Source organism: Canis lupus, chromosome 20 (assembly GCF_011100685.1).
Source record: "Canis lupus familiaris isolate Mischka breed German Shepherd chromosome 20, alternate assembly UU_Cfam_GSD_1.0, whole genome shotgun sequence".
NCBI lineage: Eukaryota > Metazoa > Chordata > Mammalia > Carnivora > Canidae > Canis > Canis lupus.
Genome location: NC_049241.1, coordinates 36,457,259 through 36,474,965, shown reverse-complemented (window position 1 = coordinate 36,474,965; position 17,707 = coordinate 36,457,259). Strand labels below are relative to the sequence as shown.

General features: G+C 42.7%; 1 protein-coding gene across 1 annotated transcript in view; it reads right to left on the bottom strand.

Moving 5' to 3' along the window:
* The window catches only part of CHDH (choline dehydrogenase), a 37,860-nt gene that overhangs the window by 5,890 nt on the left and 14,263 nt on the right, over positions 1–17,707 (bottom strand). Inside the window, exons 4-7 of the mRNA XM_038565352.1 lie at positions 2,926–3,051; positions 2,293–2,875; positions 1,423–1,574; positions 633–762 (exon numbers count right to left, since the gene is read on the bottom strand). Of these exons, the coding sequence (XP_038421280.1) occupies positions 633–762; positions 1,423–1,574; positions 2,293–2,875; positions 2,926–3,051 (991 nt within the window). The remainder of the gene's footprint in view (positions 1–632; positions 763–1,422; positions 1,575–2,292; positions 2,876–2,925; positions 3,052–17,707) is intronic.

Sequence of the window (17,707 nt, the reverse complement as noted above, 5' to 3'; positions counted from 1 at the left end):
TCCTTCCCCTGCAGCCACCCTCCCCGAGCATGGGTCCCCAGCATTCAGCAGGCACCACTCCCTGAGCTGCTGCCAGATGGCCTGATGGCCCACCCTGCACCCCTGATGTAGGGTAAAGAGAATCAGGCCTTGTGCTGGGCAGACGCTGTGCCAGCTCATCTAAGCATGCGGGGACATGGGGTGGCAGGCTGCTGTCACAGACCATCACTCTCACAGGCCTCTTATGATGAAGCCTCCATAGGAAAATGGGTCATTTTGAGGGAGCCTGGGTTTTAAGAGAGTTAAGAGGCCCTAATGGGTATCAAAGATAGTTTGTAAGAAATGTTAGGCCTGGGGTAATTGTCTCAGCATGAAAAGCATGCTCTGGAGCACTGAGTTGGCATCTTTGATGTCCAAGCTGCTGCTGAGTCCCAAGGACAGAAAACAGTGGGACAGGAGGGCCAGGGAAAGGGAAAAAACACAGACTTGGGGCCCCCGGAGAGCAGGGGTGTCCAGTAAGGCTCTTGGGAAGAATGTGACCGTTCCATGGAATACTGACAGTTGCCCCCCTCCCCACTCCATGCTAATGAACTACAATAAGCCCTTTTATTAGCAGAGGCACCCTCTGAGGAGCGGCAGAGAAGGGAGCTCACCCGGAAGATGGCACACCACCGGGATGCCCAGCTTCTTGAGGTCGTCTGCATTGCCGACACCCGAGAGCATGAGCAATTGTGGAGAGTTGATGGCACCCCCGCTCAGAATCACCTCCTTGCTGGCATAAGCCTGGAAGACACAGGGGCCTACAGGTCACAATTCCTGAAAAGCCAGAACCCTGAGAACCTGGCCCTGGTGTGATGTCCCCGGGTGGTGAGTGAGGATCCCATTCCCGGGCCCCCGAGGAAGAGGATGTGCAGCTCCGGTGTGCAATACTAAAGCGCACTTCACATGCTGATACGTGCCCTGTGGCAGGCACACTGTAATGATGGTCTTAGACACAGGACTGCCGGGCAGCCCGGGTGGCTCAGTGGTTCAGCGCCTGCCTTCGGCCCAGGGCATGATCCTGGAGACCTGGGATCAAGTCCCACATCGGGGTCCCTGCATGGAGCCTGCTTCTCCCTCTGCCTGTGTCTCTCTGTGTCTCATGAGTAAATAAATAAAATCTTAGGACTGCTGAGCTTAAATGAGATAAATAAAAGCACGTACTCAAACAAGCGGTTTAAACAAAACAACAGTGAGCCAGATCTTCACGGGGACGCGGAATGATCTGGACACACCGCTAAGTGGAAAACAGTGTAGTGCTGAAATCTGGAGTACACTCACAATTACAGTTTTTAAAGCCTTACTGAAACCTCTCAATTTCTGAAAAGGTATGGGAGGAACCGCCGGGGTGAGGGCTCCTCCCCTTCCATCTCCGCGGCCCTGGCCCGGCGGTAACTCACTCACCCTGCGGGTCTGCCCGTTCTTGATGTACTCCACGCCCACTGCCCGGGTGCCTTCGAACAGCACCCTGCTCACAAACGTCTGGGCCTCGGCTGTGAGGTTGGGGCGGCTCAGTGCTGGGTGCAGGTAGGCGCAGGCTGTGCTCCAGCGCTTGCCTGCAGGACAGAGCAAGGACATCAGGAACGGTGCCCCCCCCCCCTTCTCCTGGTACCTGTGGGGTGGGGAGTTGGAAGCGGCTGGAGAAAGATGGTATTTGACCTTCCCCTGCGGCTGGGAGCTCCGCATCCCAAGTTAGGCTGAGACCCCAAGTCCCTGCTGGACTGAAACTTGCACCCACGTGGGGGTGGAAGGCCCCCTCTGCTCCCCACGGCATGGCAGGCGGGAGCTGCCGATAAAAGGGAGTGAAAACCCTGTGGAGGCAGGCAGGAGCCTAGGTCAGCCCAGGCCTTGCCTCTCCCCCTGCGGCGAGCAGGGCGCTTCGGGGCTCAGTGCCCCGGTTTCCTCATCTGCACATCCCTTCAGCCTCTGGGCGCTCTGGTCACAGTTGCCGCTCCCTGTCACCAGAGGCCTGCAGATGCCCGAGTCTGTCTCCAAACTGTCTCTCACTGGCTGTGGGCTGTACTGCGTGGCCTCTAGGGGGTGCGACACCCCGGCCATGGGGCCTCCTGCGAGCCTCCGTTTCCTGTCACTCGCTGACCACGATGGGGGCAGGAGGCACAGGTGCTCGGTGGAGACTGGCTTCCAAGAGGAGGAACGGGGGGGGGGGGGGGGGGGGGGGGGGAGCGGGGGAGGAGAGCCAAGGGAGGAGGGGCCCGGGGGGGGGGCCGGGGAGGGGGTCAGGGGAGGGCAGCCGGGAGGGGGCCCGGGCGCTACCTTGGTGGATGGTCCTGTCCATCCACCCGAAGCCCTCCTGCTGGAAGCCGTTCATGTCGTCGGTGAGCGGGTAGCCGGCCTGCCGCGCGGCGTCCAGGAAGGCGCGGTGCAGCGGGTGGTCGGTGCGGCCGCGGGACACGTGCAGCGGGCCGCGGCCGCCGCGGTAGGGGCCGGCGCCCAGCTCGTGGCTCTGCGCCCTGCGGAAGTAGGGCAGGCAGCGCGCGTAGCCCCAGCCCGCCGCGCCCTCGCGCTGCCAGCGCTCGTAGTCCTCGGCGTGGCCGCGCACGTACACCATGGCGTTGAGCGAGGACGAGCCGCCCCACACGCGGCCGCGCGGCCAGTACAGCACGCGGCCGCCCAGGCCCGCCTGCGGCTCCGTGTGGTAGCACCAGTTGTACCTGTCGTCGCGCAGGTTGGCCACGAGCGCGGCGGGCATGTGGATCTTCCAGAGCAGCCGCTTGCTCCCGGCGAGCAGGTCCCGGGGCCCGGCCTCCAGCAGCAGCAGGCGCACGGCGGGGTCCTCGGTGAGCCGCGCCGCCAGCACGCAGCCCGCCGAGCCCGCGCCCACCACCACGTGGCTGTACTCGCCGGGGCCGGGCCGGGGCCGGGGCCGGGGCCGGGGCTGGAGCCCGCGCTGGCCCGCCGCCTCCCGGCTCCCCGGGCTCCCCAGGCTCCCCAGGCTCCCCAGGCGCCCGGGCGCCGCCCCCCGCAGCCTCGCAGGGCGCCCCACATCGTCCGGCCGAGTCCGGGGTCTCCCTGCTGGAACGAGAAGACGGGCCTCAGCTCGCAGTCCCGGGCCGCTGCGCGGGGGGTGCGGGGGGTGCGGGCGGCAGGCGGGGCGCGGGGCCGCGAGATCCCTGCGGGGCTCTCCAGCGCAGGGCTGCGCGCAGGGGCTCGTGCCCGAACTTGGAGGTGGGGTGACCCCAGCAAGGCGCCGCTGTGACGTGCGTACACGAACCGGCCTTGCCCCCGCCGCTCGCCCGCTCAGGCCGGTGGCTGAGCCCCTGCCACGTGCCAGGCGCCATTTCATCCCCAGCAATACACGGAGCGGGCCGTCCGCCCTCGGAACTCACGGTCTGGGGCTCGGGAGGCGGAAGACGGAGGTCACCCAAGGAAGGAAGGAAGGTCAGGGTGCGACCCGAGGGCCACCGGTGAGCGCGAGGGCGCCGCAGCAGGCCGCACGGCCGGAGCTGCCATCTCCAGCGACCCCTCCGCAGAGCGCCGGGAGCTTTCGGGGGGCCTCTGCCCGCCACGTGCAAATTAACCCCAACACGCCCATCGCACAGAGGTAGAAAGGAAGCGGGATATCCCACTCTACCGACGCAAGGCCATCAGAGAAGTTCAGGCGCGCAAGGCTGGAAAGCGCAGGAACCTCAAGGGAGCCCTGATCCATCCACCAGCCCGCCCCTAGGGCAGCCTGAGAGCTAAGGGGCTAGAGAAAGACCCCGCCGCCCCTCGTGCAGACACAGGAGAAAGAAGCCCCAAGGCCTCATGAAAGCCGGAGCACAGAAGAACCTTCCAGCACTCCAGGCCCCATACTAGCACAAGGTAGCAGTGCCCAGCACTCCACTCCCAACTAGGTTGCTCGACACTCCACATCCATGATCTGGTGGAATGAAAAGCGTGACCTTTCCTAGGCATGAATACGATTCACCTCCATCCCTGCTGTCCTGTTACAAGGTCCAGCATTCATAAAGGCTTAAGAGACCCAGATGAAAAGCTGGGGAAGGTGGTGGAGGAGGAGGATCTCGAGCTCATCTCCTCCCAGACGCGGGGCAGGGGGTAGGGGAGGTGGAGCAACAAGGACACAGAATACAGCTGACCCTGAAAACCACCTGAAGACTGGCAGAAGGGCCAGTCCAGAGCTAAAAGCATACAGAGAAGGCCCTATCAAGAAGGGGAGGAGGGGCGGAGATGCAGTCAGGGACCAATCTCTGGCACTGCACTGCGGCAGCTTTCCCGCCACAAGCCAGAAGACTATCACAAGCAGGGAGGTCTTTCCCGAGGAGCCAGGGGATCCCCCATCCTGGGGATCTGCACTGGGAAGACGAGCCCCTGTAGTGTCTGGCTTTGAAAATCACGGAGGCTTCACTCTGGGAGAGCTGGAGGACTTCAGGAAAGCAAGAGTCTTGCTCTCAGAGGGCACCATATCACCCAGTTTGAGACGCAGCACGGGAACAGCAGTTTGACGAGCACCTGGCTTAAGTGCGAAGATTATTTACTACTTTTAGCCCATTGCTGAATGGGCAGGGATCTGTAGGAGATTTCTCCAGGAACAGAAGTGCTGGTGACGCTATCTTTCTTGCCCTCCTTGAGTGCCACTGGTTGGATGCTTACAGGAGCCACTTCTGATACTTCATCTACCTTGCTGGCATTGCTTGCCCCCTCCACCAGCATTCCCCTGTGGACCCACACCACTCAACCTGCCTGCCCCGGCAGGTGTCCCTCCAAAGCGACTCTTCCCCTCACACCCAGCAGGCAGCCACAACTGGGCCTGGCATCCATCCAAAGTGACTCCTGACCTGGATTAGTGGAGAGCCAGCACCATACCCCAGCGTGTTTCAGCGGCTACAGCCAGGCCTTTCAGCCAGCTGTGCTAAGAGCTAACACCGCACACCAGCACGCCTGCAGCAGTTACAGTTGGGTTTTCTAAGGCAGCTGTGCTCGGGGCCAGCCCTGCTCACCAGTGTGCCCGCAGCAGCTACAGCTGGGCCTTCCACCCAGCCATGTCAGGAGCCAGCCTGCTCACCAGTGTGTCTGCAGCAGCTGCTCCCAACAGCCAGCTGGGCTGGGGGCCAGCCCCACCCATCAGCACACCCGCAGCAGTACAGCCACGCCACTCACGCAGCCATACAAGGGAACAGCCCTGCCCAACAGGACGCCACAGAAGTTGTGGCCCAGTCACAACAGGAGGGTGTAAGCAGCCCACACAAGGGACACCCTTTGAATGCCAGGTTCTGGTGACCGGGGAGATTGCACTACTGGGCCCTACAGGATGCCTTCTACAAAAGGCCACTACTTTCAAGACCAGGAGGCATAGCTACTCTACCTAATACATAGAAGCCAACACAGTCCGACAAAATGAGGATACAGAAGAATGTATTCCAACAAGACGATGACAGGACCTCAGAAAAAGAACTAAGCAAAATGGAGATCAGCAATCTAACTACAGAAGAGCTCAAAGTAATGGTCATAGGATGCTCACTGAGAAAAGTGCATGAGCTCAGAGAGAATATCAACAAGAGAAAACATAAAAAGGCACAAATCAGAGTGGAATAATAGCTTAAAAATACAATAGAGGAAATCAACAGCAACTTAGAGGATGCAGAAGAACAGATCAGCAATCTGGAAGACAGGAGAGTGGAAAGCGCTCAAACTGAACAGCAAAAAGAAAAAGAATTTTAAAAATATGGATTAAGGGTGGATTAAGGGATCTCTGAGACAACATCACGTGTCCTAACATTTACCTTAAAGGGATCCCAGAAAGAGGAGAAAGAATGGGGCAGAAAACTTATTTGAAGAAGTAATAGCTGAACATTTCTCTAACCTGGGGAAGAAAACAGACATCCAGGTCCAGGAAGCACAAAAAGCCTCTAAGGCTAGATATTTACAATTGTTATATTCTCTTGTTGGGTTGATCTACGTCCACACCAAGGCACGTTACAAAAATGGCAAAAATTAAAGAGAATCATAAAAGCAGAAAGAGAAAAGTAAATAGTTACAGATGAGGAAAACCCCCATAAAGCTATCACCAGATATTTCAGCAGAAACTTTGCAGGAAGAAAGGAGTGACATAATACAAAGTGCTGAAAGGAAAAAAATCTACTGCCAAGAATACTGTATCTGCCAAGATTATTGTTCAGAATTCAAGGAGAGAGAGTTTCTTAGACAAAAGTTGAAAACGTTCATCACCACTAACACAACCTTATAAGAAATGTTAAAGGGATCCCTTTAAGAGGAAAATAAAAAGGTCATAACTAGAAGAAAATTATGAAAGGAAACAATTTCACTGGTAAAAGCAAACACAGAAAGGTAGTAGATTAATCACTTATAAAGCTAGTGTGAAGGTAAAGACAAGGTCAATTATACCTATAAAATTTAGCTAAGGGATACACAAAATAAAAAGATATAAAATATTATGTCATATACATTAAAACATGGAGTAGGGGAGTAAAAATGTAGTAATTTCAGAATATGTTCAAACTCAAGTGCCCACCAACTTAAATATAGATTGTTACATACATAGGATGTAATATATAAGCTTTACAGTGATCACAAACCAAAAATTGTATAATAAATACACAAAAAATAAGGACAAAGACATCCTTAGCATAGCACTAAAAAAGAGTCATCAGATCACAAGCAAAGAAAGCAAGAGAAGAAAGCAATGGAAAAGAACTACCACCAAAACAACCAGAAAACAACTTACAAAAGGGCAATAAGTGCAAACCTATCAATAATTACTATAAATGTAAATGAACATACCTTAAATCAAAAGGTATAGGATGACTGAATGGATAAAAAAAAATAAGACCATCTTATACTAGACTTATACTAGACTCACTTCAGACCTAAACACATATGCAGACTGAAAGTGAAGGGGTAGAAAAAGATATTCTATGAGAATGGTAGGAAAAAAAAAAAGCCGGGGCAGCAATACTTATATTAGACAAAATAGACTTTAAAACAAAGACTGTAACAAGGGAAAGCATTACATAATGATAAAGGGATCAATCCAACAAGAGAATATAACAATTGTAAATATCTACGCATCGGACATAGGAAGACCTAAATATATGAAGCAAATATTAATAGACATAAAGGGAGAAATTGATAGTAGTACAATAATAATAGAGGCCTTTAAAATCCCACTTGCATCAATGGATAGATCATCCATGCAAAAAAGCATTAAGGAAACAGTGGTTTTGAGTGGTACATCAGACAAGTAGACTTAACAGATATATACAGAAGACTCCATCCAAAAACAACAGAATACATATTCTTTTCAGGTGCATATGGAATGTTCTCCAAGATAGTTCTCGTGTTAGGCCACAAAACAGGTCTTAATAAATTTAAGGAGACTCAAATCGTATCAAGCATATTTTCCAACCATGATGGTATGAAACTAGAAATCAATTACAGAAAGAAATTAGAAAAAAACACAAATATGTGGAGGCTAAATAACATGCAACCAATAGGTCATGAAGAAATAAAAGAGGAAACTAAAAAACATCCAGAGACAAATGAAAATAGACACAAAATGGTTCAAAATCTTTGGGACTTGGGTATCCTGGGTAGCTCAGCAGTTTAGCGCAGCCTTCAGCCCAGGGTGTGATCCTGGAGACCGGGGATTGAGTCCCGCGCCGGGCTCCTTGCAAGGGGCTGCTTCTCCCTCTGCCTGTGTCTCTGCCTCTCTCTCGCTCGCTCGCTCTGTCTCTCATGAATAAAAAAAAAAAATCTTTGGGACTTAGCAGAAGTAGTTCTAAGAGGGAAGTTTATAGTAATACAGTCCTACCTCAAGGAAACAGAAAAAATTCTCAAATAAGCAATCTAACTAAAAAAAGAAGAAACCTAAAGTCAGTAGAAGGAAGGAATTACTAAATATCCTGGCAGAAATAAATAAGATAAAGACTTAAAAATAAAACAATAGAAAAGATCAATGAAACTAAGAGCTGGTTCTTTGGTAAGATAAACAAAATTGATAAACCTTTAGCCAGATTCATTAAGAAAAAAAAGACTCAAATTTTAAAAAATCACAAATGAAAGAGAATTTACAACCAACACCCAGAAATACAAAGGATTGTGATATTACTATGAAAAATTATACACCAACAAATTGAAATATCTAGAAGTGGATAAATTCCTAAAAACACACAATTTTCCAAGACTGAATCAGGAAGAAATAAAAATCTGAATAGACCTATTACTAGTAATGAAATTTAATCAGTAATGACAAAACTCTCAACAAACAAAAGTCCAGAACAAGATATTTTCACAGGTGAACTCTATCAAACATTTAAAGCGTTAATACCTATCGTTCTCAAATTATTCCAAAAAATAGAAGAGAAAGGAATGCTTCCAAATTCATTCTATGTGGTTGACACTACCCTCATACCAAAACCAGAGAAAGACACTATAAGAAAATTATAGACCAATATCCCTGATGAACATGGTTGCAAAAATCCTCAACAAAATATTAGCAAACCCAGTTAGCAAACAATACGTTAAAAGGATCATTCACCATAATTAAGTGGGATATATCCCAGAGATGTAAGGATGGTTCAACATTTACAAATCAATTAACCTGATACACCATGTTAACAAAATAAAGGATAAAAATTATATGATCATCTCAATATATACAGAAAAAAACATTTAACAAAATTCAATACCTATTCATGATAAAACTCTCAACAAAGTGGGTAGAAAGGCAGCATACCTCAAGATAATAACGGCCATATATGACACACCCACAGCTAACATCACAGTCAATGGTGAAAAGCTGAAAGCTTTCTCTCTAAGATCAGGAACAAGAGAAAGATGTCCACTCTCGCCACTTTTACTAAACATAGTACCAGAAGTCCTGGCCACAACAATCAGAGAAGAAAAAGAAATAAAAGGCATCCAAACTGGTAAAGGAAAAGTAAAACTGTCACTATTTGCAGATGGCATGTTACTATATATATAATATATATATATATAAATTATATATTTATATTATATATTTATATTATATATAAAGCCCTAAAGATTAAAAAAAGCCCTATTAAAACTATTAAATGAATTCAGTAAAGTTGCAGGATACAAAATTACTATACAGAGCACTGCTGAGTTTCTATACACTAATAATCTGGCAGAAAGAGAAATTAAGAAAATAGTCCCATTTACAACTGCATCAAAAAGAATAAGATGCCTAGGAATATATTTAACCGAGAGTTCAAAGACTTGTACTTTGAACTATAAGGTATCAATGAAAAAACCTGGAGACAACACAAAGAAATGTAAAGATCTACCATGGTCATACGTTTAAATAATTAATATCCTTAAAATGTTCATATTTCCCAAAGCAGTCTATAGATTCAGTGCAATCCTTATCAAATAACCATAGTATTTTTTACAGAACTAGAACAAATAATTCTCAAATTTGTATGGAACCACAAAAGATCCTGAATAGCCAAAGCAATCTTGAGAAAGAACAAAGCTGGAGGGATCATATGCCCAGATTTCAAACTATAGTACAAAGCCATAGTAATCAAAACATTATGGTACTGGCACAAAAGCAGACACATAAATCAATAGTACAGAATAGAGAGCCCAGAAATAAACCCACGCTTATGTGGTCAATTAATCTATGACAAAGGAGGCAAGAATAACCAATATACAAAAAAGACAGTCTCTTTAATAGTGTTGGGAAAATGGGGCAGCTATGTTGAAAAGAATGAAACCAGGCCATTTTCTTATACCATACACAAAGATAAACTGAAAATGGATTAAAGACCTAACTGTAAGACCTAAAACCATAAGAATCATATAAGTAAACATAGCCAATAAATTCTGACATCTGCCTTAGCAATATTTGTCTGTGTTGATCTCTCCAGGCAAAGGAAACAAAAGCAAAAAGAAACAACTGGGATTACATCAAATTAAAAAGCTTTTGCACAACAAAAAAGCTTTTTAATCAACAAAATGAAAAGGCAAGATATTTGAGAGACAAATGAATGGTTGGAAGAAGATATGTGCAAATGATATATCTGATAAGGAGTTAATATCCAAATATATAAGGAACTTCTACAACTCAAGACCAGAAAAAACAAATAATCTGATTTTAAAAAGGGCAGAGGACCTGAGTAGACATTTATTTCTAAAAAAAGACATACACATGGCCAATAGATACATGAAAAGATGCTCAGCGTCACAAATCATTAGGGAATTGAAAATCAAAACCACAATGGGAAATCCCCTCATACCAGTTAGAATGGTTACTCTCAAAAAGACAAGAAATAACAAGTGTTGGCAAGAAAAGGGAACCCTCATGCAGTTTACAGGAATGTAAGTTGGTGCAGCCACTGTGGAAAACAGTATGATGGTTCCTCAAAATATTAAAAATAGAAATACTATATGATCTGGTAATTCCACTTCTGGGTATATCCTCAAGGAAAACAAAAACACTGATTTAAAAATATATATGTACTCTATGTTTATTGCAGCATTATTCACAAGAGCCAAGATATGAAAGCAACCTAGATGTCCTTCGATAGATGAATGGATAAAGAAAATGTGGTACCACAATGGAATTATTAGTCATAAAAAAATGAAATCTTGACATTTATGACAACATGGATGGACCAAGAGGGTATTATGTCAAGGGAAATAAGTTGGACACAGAAGGACAAATACCATATGATTCCATATGTGGAGTCTTAAAAGGAAAGCAAACAAAAAACAAACAAACTCATAAATATAAGGAAGGAAAAATACTAATTGGTGGTTGCCAGAGCTTAGGGATAGGGGATAGACAAAAATAGGTGAAGGGGATTATGAGATACAAACTTTCAGTTATAAAATAAGTCACGAAGATGAAAAGTACAGCACAGGAAATATAGTCAATAATACTGCAATAACATTGTATGGTGGCAAATGGTGACTACATTTATTATGGTGAACATTTTGTAATCATTTAATTCTTGAATCAATATATTATAAACCTGAAACTAATATAATATTGTATACTTAACTAAAATTAAAAATAATATGTATTCAATATAGAGACATAAAAGAGCAAGAAAAAGAAATGACTCATTATCAAGAGATAGTCAATAAAACCAGACTGAGGGAGGACCTGTCCAGATGTCAGAACTGTCAAAGACTTCAAAATAATCAAGTTCCACTTTTTAAAAGATTTAGTTGAAAAGGTGGACAATATGTTGAACAGATAGGTGACTGCTGCAAAAATTGGAAACTACAAAAAAAAGGGACAAACAGAAATGTTCAAAATAAAAATATCAGAAATGAATAATTTGTTCGGTTACAGCAGAGAAGAGAGTAAGTGAAAATGCAAATTAGATTAGTAGGAACTATCCAAATGGAAATATAAAATGAAGGAAGAGTGAAAGAAAGAGGAAGAGAGAACAGCTAAGAGCCATGGGATGATATCAAACTATTTAGAGTTAAGACCATTGGAATCCCATCACCCAGACGGGCACTGAGGGGGGCACTTGACGAGATGAGCACTGGGTGTTATACTATATGTTGGCAAATCGAACTCCAATAAAAAATATACCCCCCAAAAAAATCATTGGAATCCCAGTAGGAGGAGAGGCTAAAAGGAAAAGGGGAAGGAGGAGTGAGGGGCAGAGGAAGAAAGGGAAGAGAGAGAAGAGCAAGAGAAAAAGGCAGAGAAAAAATTTTTTAAAGCGATCATTGCTGAGACTTTCCCAAAATTAATATAAGACAAAACATCACAGATCCAAGAAGCTTAGAGTATCCCATGCAGATTTTTTTTAAAAAACACATCTCACACACACACACACACACACACAAAACACATCTCGCTACATCATAGTCAAATTGCAGAAATCCTACGTAAAAATCATCAAGACAGCCAGCCAAAAAAAAAGAAACATGCACAGAGGAATAAATATAAGAGTGACAACCAACTTCTCATCAGAAAATATGCAATCCAGAAGATAATGGAGTGACAACTGTAAAATACTGAAATGAGGGGGGAGGGGATCCAATAAACTTAAAACTCTCTATATCCATTCTCTTTCAAATATGAAGGAGAAAGACATCTTCAGAGAAACAAAAGCTGAGGGAATTTATTGCCAGTGGATCTGCACTGCAAGATATGATACAGGAAATTCTTCATGTAAAAGAAGTATGACACCAGAAAGAAATTTTACAAAAGAAAAAAAAAAAAAAGGGACACCCGGGTAGCTCAGTGGTTTAGCACCTGCCGTCAGCCCAGGGTGTGATCCTGGAGTCCTGGGATTGGGCTCCCTGCATGGAGCCTGCTTCTCCCTCTGCCTATGTCTCTGCCCCTCTCTCCCTGTGTCTCTCATGAATAAATAAAAAAAATATTTTTTAAAAAAGCAATGGAAATGATAAAAATTTGGCTGTATGGGTTTCTTATGACTGTTATAACAAATTACCATAAACTTGGTGGCTTAAAACAACACAAATTTATTCTCTTACAGTTCTGGAGGCCAGCAGTTTGAAAGCAGTTTCACTGGGCTAAAAAGTCAAGGTGTCATTCAGGGCCTGTTTCTTCTAGAAGCTCCCTAGAGGAGAATGCATTTCCTTGCATTTTCTAGATTCCAGGGGTCACCTGCATTCCTTAACCTCTTGCTTCTGTTGTCACATCTTGTACTTCTGTATTTGTATCTGCCTCTTATTAGGACACTTGTGATTACATCACTGGGACCACCTGGACAATCCAGGATCATCTCTCCATCTCCGCATTATTAATCTCATCTGCAAAATCCATGTTGCCATATAAGGTAACATATTCACAGACTCCAGAGTTAGAACATGGATATTATGGGAGGCAATCATTAAGCCTACCACAGTGGGTAAATACAACTTTTTCCCCTTGTTTTTATTTGTATTTTGTAATCTAGGAATTATTATATATTTTTATTCAAGAATAATTAACACAATGTTATGTTATCTTCACATGTACAATATACAATATAATGATTCAATAATTCTATACATTTTTCAGTGCTCATCAAGATAAGTGTCCTCTTAATGATAGAGAACCAAGGGTTGACAGAAGAAGTGGAGTGAGGGCTGGGCTAATTGAATGATGGGCATTAAGGAGGTCACTTGTTATGATGAGCACTGGATGTTATATGTAAGTGATGAATCACTAAATTCAACTCCTGAACTTAATATTATATTATATTAAACTAGAATTTAAATAAAATTTGAAAAATAATCAAGGGAATGTAGTATAATCCTACTAAGGATCTAGTTTATAGCAGTTATAAAGAATTTTTATAATAAAAACTTTCCTTGGGGCACCTGAGTGGCTCAGGGGTTGAGCGTCTGCCTTTGGCCCAGGTCGTGATCCCAGGGCCCTGGGATCAAGTCCTACATCAGGCTGCCCGCAGAGAGCCTGCTTCTCCCTCTACCTATGTCTCTGTGTCTCTCATGAATAAATAAATAAAATCTAAAAACAAAACAAAACTTTACTTAGAAAAAAAGATAAGTGTAGTCTCAATCTTCTTTATCTTTTTCACCCATCCCCCAACCCACCTCCCTTCTAGCATATAAAATGGAATATTACTCAGCCATAAAAAAGAATGAGATCTTGCCATTGGCAACAATATGGAGGAACCTGGAGAGTATAATGCTAAATCAAAGAAGTCAGAGAAAGACAGATAACATATAATTTCACTCATGTGGAATTTAAGAAACAAAGCAAATGAACAAAAAAAAAAAAAAAAAGAGAGAGACCAACAAAAAAACAGATCCCTCTTATTTTTAATCTCTTCAGAATATAATTGGGGATCCCTGGGTGGCGCAGCGGTTTGGCGCCTGCCTTTGGCCCAGGGCGCAATCCTGGAGACCCGGGATCAAATCCCACGTCGGGCCCCCAGTGCATGGAGCCTGTTTCTCCCTCTGCCTGTGTCTCTTCCCCTCTCTCTGTGTGACTATCATAAATAAATAAAAATTAAAAAAAAAAGAATATAATTGACTGTCTAAAGCAAAAGTAGTAAAATATACAATAGTTTATATATGTGGCATTAAAATGTACACAACAATAACAGCACAAAGAGTGGGATGGGGAGAAATAGAAGTATACTTGTATCAGGCTTTTAAACCATACACAAAGTGGTACAATATTATTTGAAGGTATACTGTGATAAGTGAAAGATAGATACTGTAAACCCTATCACAATCACTAAAAATTAAATAAATAAAACAAGAATTGTAGCTAATAAGTCAATAGTAGAAATAAAATAATATAGAATAATCAAAAGAGGTACTAAAACGAAAAAGAGATAGTACAAATAGCAAAATGTTACATTTAAATCTAACCATATCAGTAACTGCATTAAGTATAAATAGTATAGACACTCGAATTACAATGCAGATTCTCAGATGAAATTTGAAAAAAGCAGGAATCAAATATATGCTGTCTACAAAAAAAAGCTACTTTCAATACAAAGACATAATAAAAAATGGAAAAAGATGTACCATATAAATAGCATATCAAAACAGTATACAAAAAAAAGGATTAGAGTGACTATACTAATATCAGACAATGTAGACTTCAGTACAAAGAATATTATCAAGGTTAAGAAGACATTTCAAGATGACAAAAGGGCCAATTTATCATAAGAACAAAATAATTCTAAATGTGTATGTGCCTACTACAGCTTCAAAATCATGAAGCAAAAATTGATAGAAAAGGAGAAAATAATCAATACACAATCACAGTTGGAGATCTCAACATTCCCCCTTTTCAGTAAGAGATAAAATCTTTAGGCAAAAAAAAAATCAGTAAGAATACAGAAAACTTAACATTATAAGCTAAACTGACTGAATTAACACTTCCTATTGAATGCCTAAACAACAGCAGAATACATGTTCTTTGCAAGTATACCTCACCAAGGGAGACCTTACTCTGGGTCATAATAAAAATTTCAACAAATGTAAAAGGGTTGATATGATACAAAGCATGTTCTCTGTCCACAAAAGAATTGATTTAAAATAAATAAAAAATATACATCTGAAAAATCCGTAAGAAATCAAGCAACACACTTCTATATAACCCATAAGCCAAAGAAGAGATCACAGGAAAAATTAAAATTAGCAAATGTTTGAATTGAATGAAAATGAAAACACAAGAGACCAAAATGTGTGGAAATCAGGTGAATTCCACATATTGAGGAAATATATGGCATTATGATGCTTATATTAGAAAATTCGGATCTCAAATTGATGATCTATACATTTGCCTTTAAAAAATCAGAAAAAAGAAAATCAATCCCATAGTAATCTAATAAACGTAACAGCAGAAATAAAATTGAAAACAAATTTAAAAGTTGAAAAAATAAAACCAAAATTTGGTTCTTTAAAGCAATAAAATAATAAACCTCTACTCAAAGAAAAGAGAGGTAACACAAATTACCAACATTGGCAATGACAGAGGAAGTATCACTACCTATTCTACAGATAAGTAACAGACAATATAAGGATAACATGGAAACTTTATGCCAAAAAATGTGATAATTGAAAGACAAGATTATCAAAGCTCACTCAAGAATTATGTAACCTAAGTAGCTACACATATCTATCAAAGAGATTGAATTCATTATTTAAACTCTTCTCACAAAAAAACAAAAACAAAAACCTTTAGACATCATTGGTAAAACCTAAGAAACATCCAAGATGGAATAATAGCAATTCTACAGAAAATAGAAGAGTAGAGAACACTTTCCCACTCATTTTTATAAAGCCAGCATTATCTTGTTACCAAAACCAGACAAAGACATCACAAGAAGATTACCCACCAATATCCATCATGAACAAAGATGCAAAAACCTTTAATAAAATTTTAGCAAATCAAATCTAGTAACATACCTCATAACCAACTAGAGTTTAACCCAGAGATGCAAAGTTGGCTCAACAGTAGAAAAGCAATGTATTTCATCATACTAAGAAACCAAAAACGAAAAACCATATAGTCATCCTAATGCAGAAAGCATTTGGCAATATTCCATATTCCGTCCATAAAATCTCTGTGTACCCAGGTAATGAAAGAGAACTTCCTGAATAAAGAGCATCTATGAAATACCTACAGCTAACTCTGTACTAAATGGTGAAAGGCTAAAAGCATTCCCCCTGAGATCAGGAACGAGGCAAGGATATTCACTCTTTCCATGTTTATTCAACCTTGTGTGAAGGTTCTAACCAGAATTTTAAGGTTAATTAACTATTATAAAAGTAAGAGGCATACAGATTAGAATTATAAACATCCTTATTTGCACATAACACAATCATCTACAATAGAAATCCCCAAGGAATTTACAAAAGCGACTTGGAATTAATAAATGAATTTTTGCAAGGTCACAGGATACAAACAAGGTCAATGTACAAAGGCAATTGTATTTTTATATACTATTAACAATTGGCAATTTAAATGTAAAAAATGTAATAAAGGCAGTTTATTTTTTGATGTTTGACACTGACAGCTTCATGCTCCATTCCTCCCTCTTGCCCTATACATGGACAAGTCAGTAAGAAAGCCCTGGCATTCCTGCACTGGGGGGGGGGGGGGGGGGGGGGGGGGGCGGGGCTGGGGTGGAAGGGAGTGAGTGGGTGAGATCTTCAAACCATCCATATATAGGAATCTCCACTTTGGTCCCCCCTCTCCAACCATAATAAAAACCAGAGCCATTCATCCTTCCTTTCACTCAAGCCATCCTGGAGCAACTTGGATGTCTGCAGTGCTCTCCCCAGAAAGCCCCATTAGGGAAAAATAAGCCTTTTCATAGGCTCTTGATATATGTGTGGTATCATCAGTCTCAACATTCAAACAAATTCTACTGGTGGTAGAGTAGGCTTGCCCCATCTTCTGTGGGGCAACCACAAAACAGAACAATACTATTTATAAGAGCATCAGGAAATATGAAATACTTAGGAATAAATTTAACAGAATACGTGCAAAACTTATACAATGAAAGCTATAATTGATAAAAATTGATAAAAAATTTAAATAACCTAAAAATAAAAAAGAGCATGTACAGGAAGACTAACATTGTTATGAAGTCAATACTCTCTAAATTGATTTATAGATAAGGTGCAATGCAATCAAAACTCAGCGGGGGGGGGGGGGGTAGGGTTGTAGAAATTGACATGCTGACTTCAATACATATATGGAAATACCAAGGCCACAGAAAGTTGTAGTAAGAGTCATTATGAAGAAACTCCACAGAACAGTGAAAATGAAGGGCCACAGAACTTCACATCAACGTGAATAAATCCCAGGAATATATTCAAATATAAAAAGCAAATTATGCATGGTATGACCTAAGACTTTTATACAAATACAGTTCTAAAACATGTAATTCATATGTGCATCCAACATCAGAGCCCCAAAATATATGAAGTAAACATTAAGAGATTTGAAGGGATTAACAGATAATTCTATAGTAATCAACAGAGACTTCAATACTCAGATTTCGATGGTGAACAGAATAACAGATCAACAGGCGACAGATGACTTAATTAACATTACAGAGCCACTGGACCTAGTAGATATACACAGAACACTCCACCGAGCAACAGAACATACATTCTTCTCAAGTGCACATGAAGCACTTGACATTTGTTATGCCACAAATCTTAATAAATTTAAAACTATTGAAATCATACAAAGTATATTTTCTGATCATACTGGAAT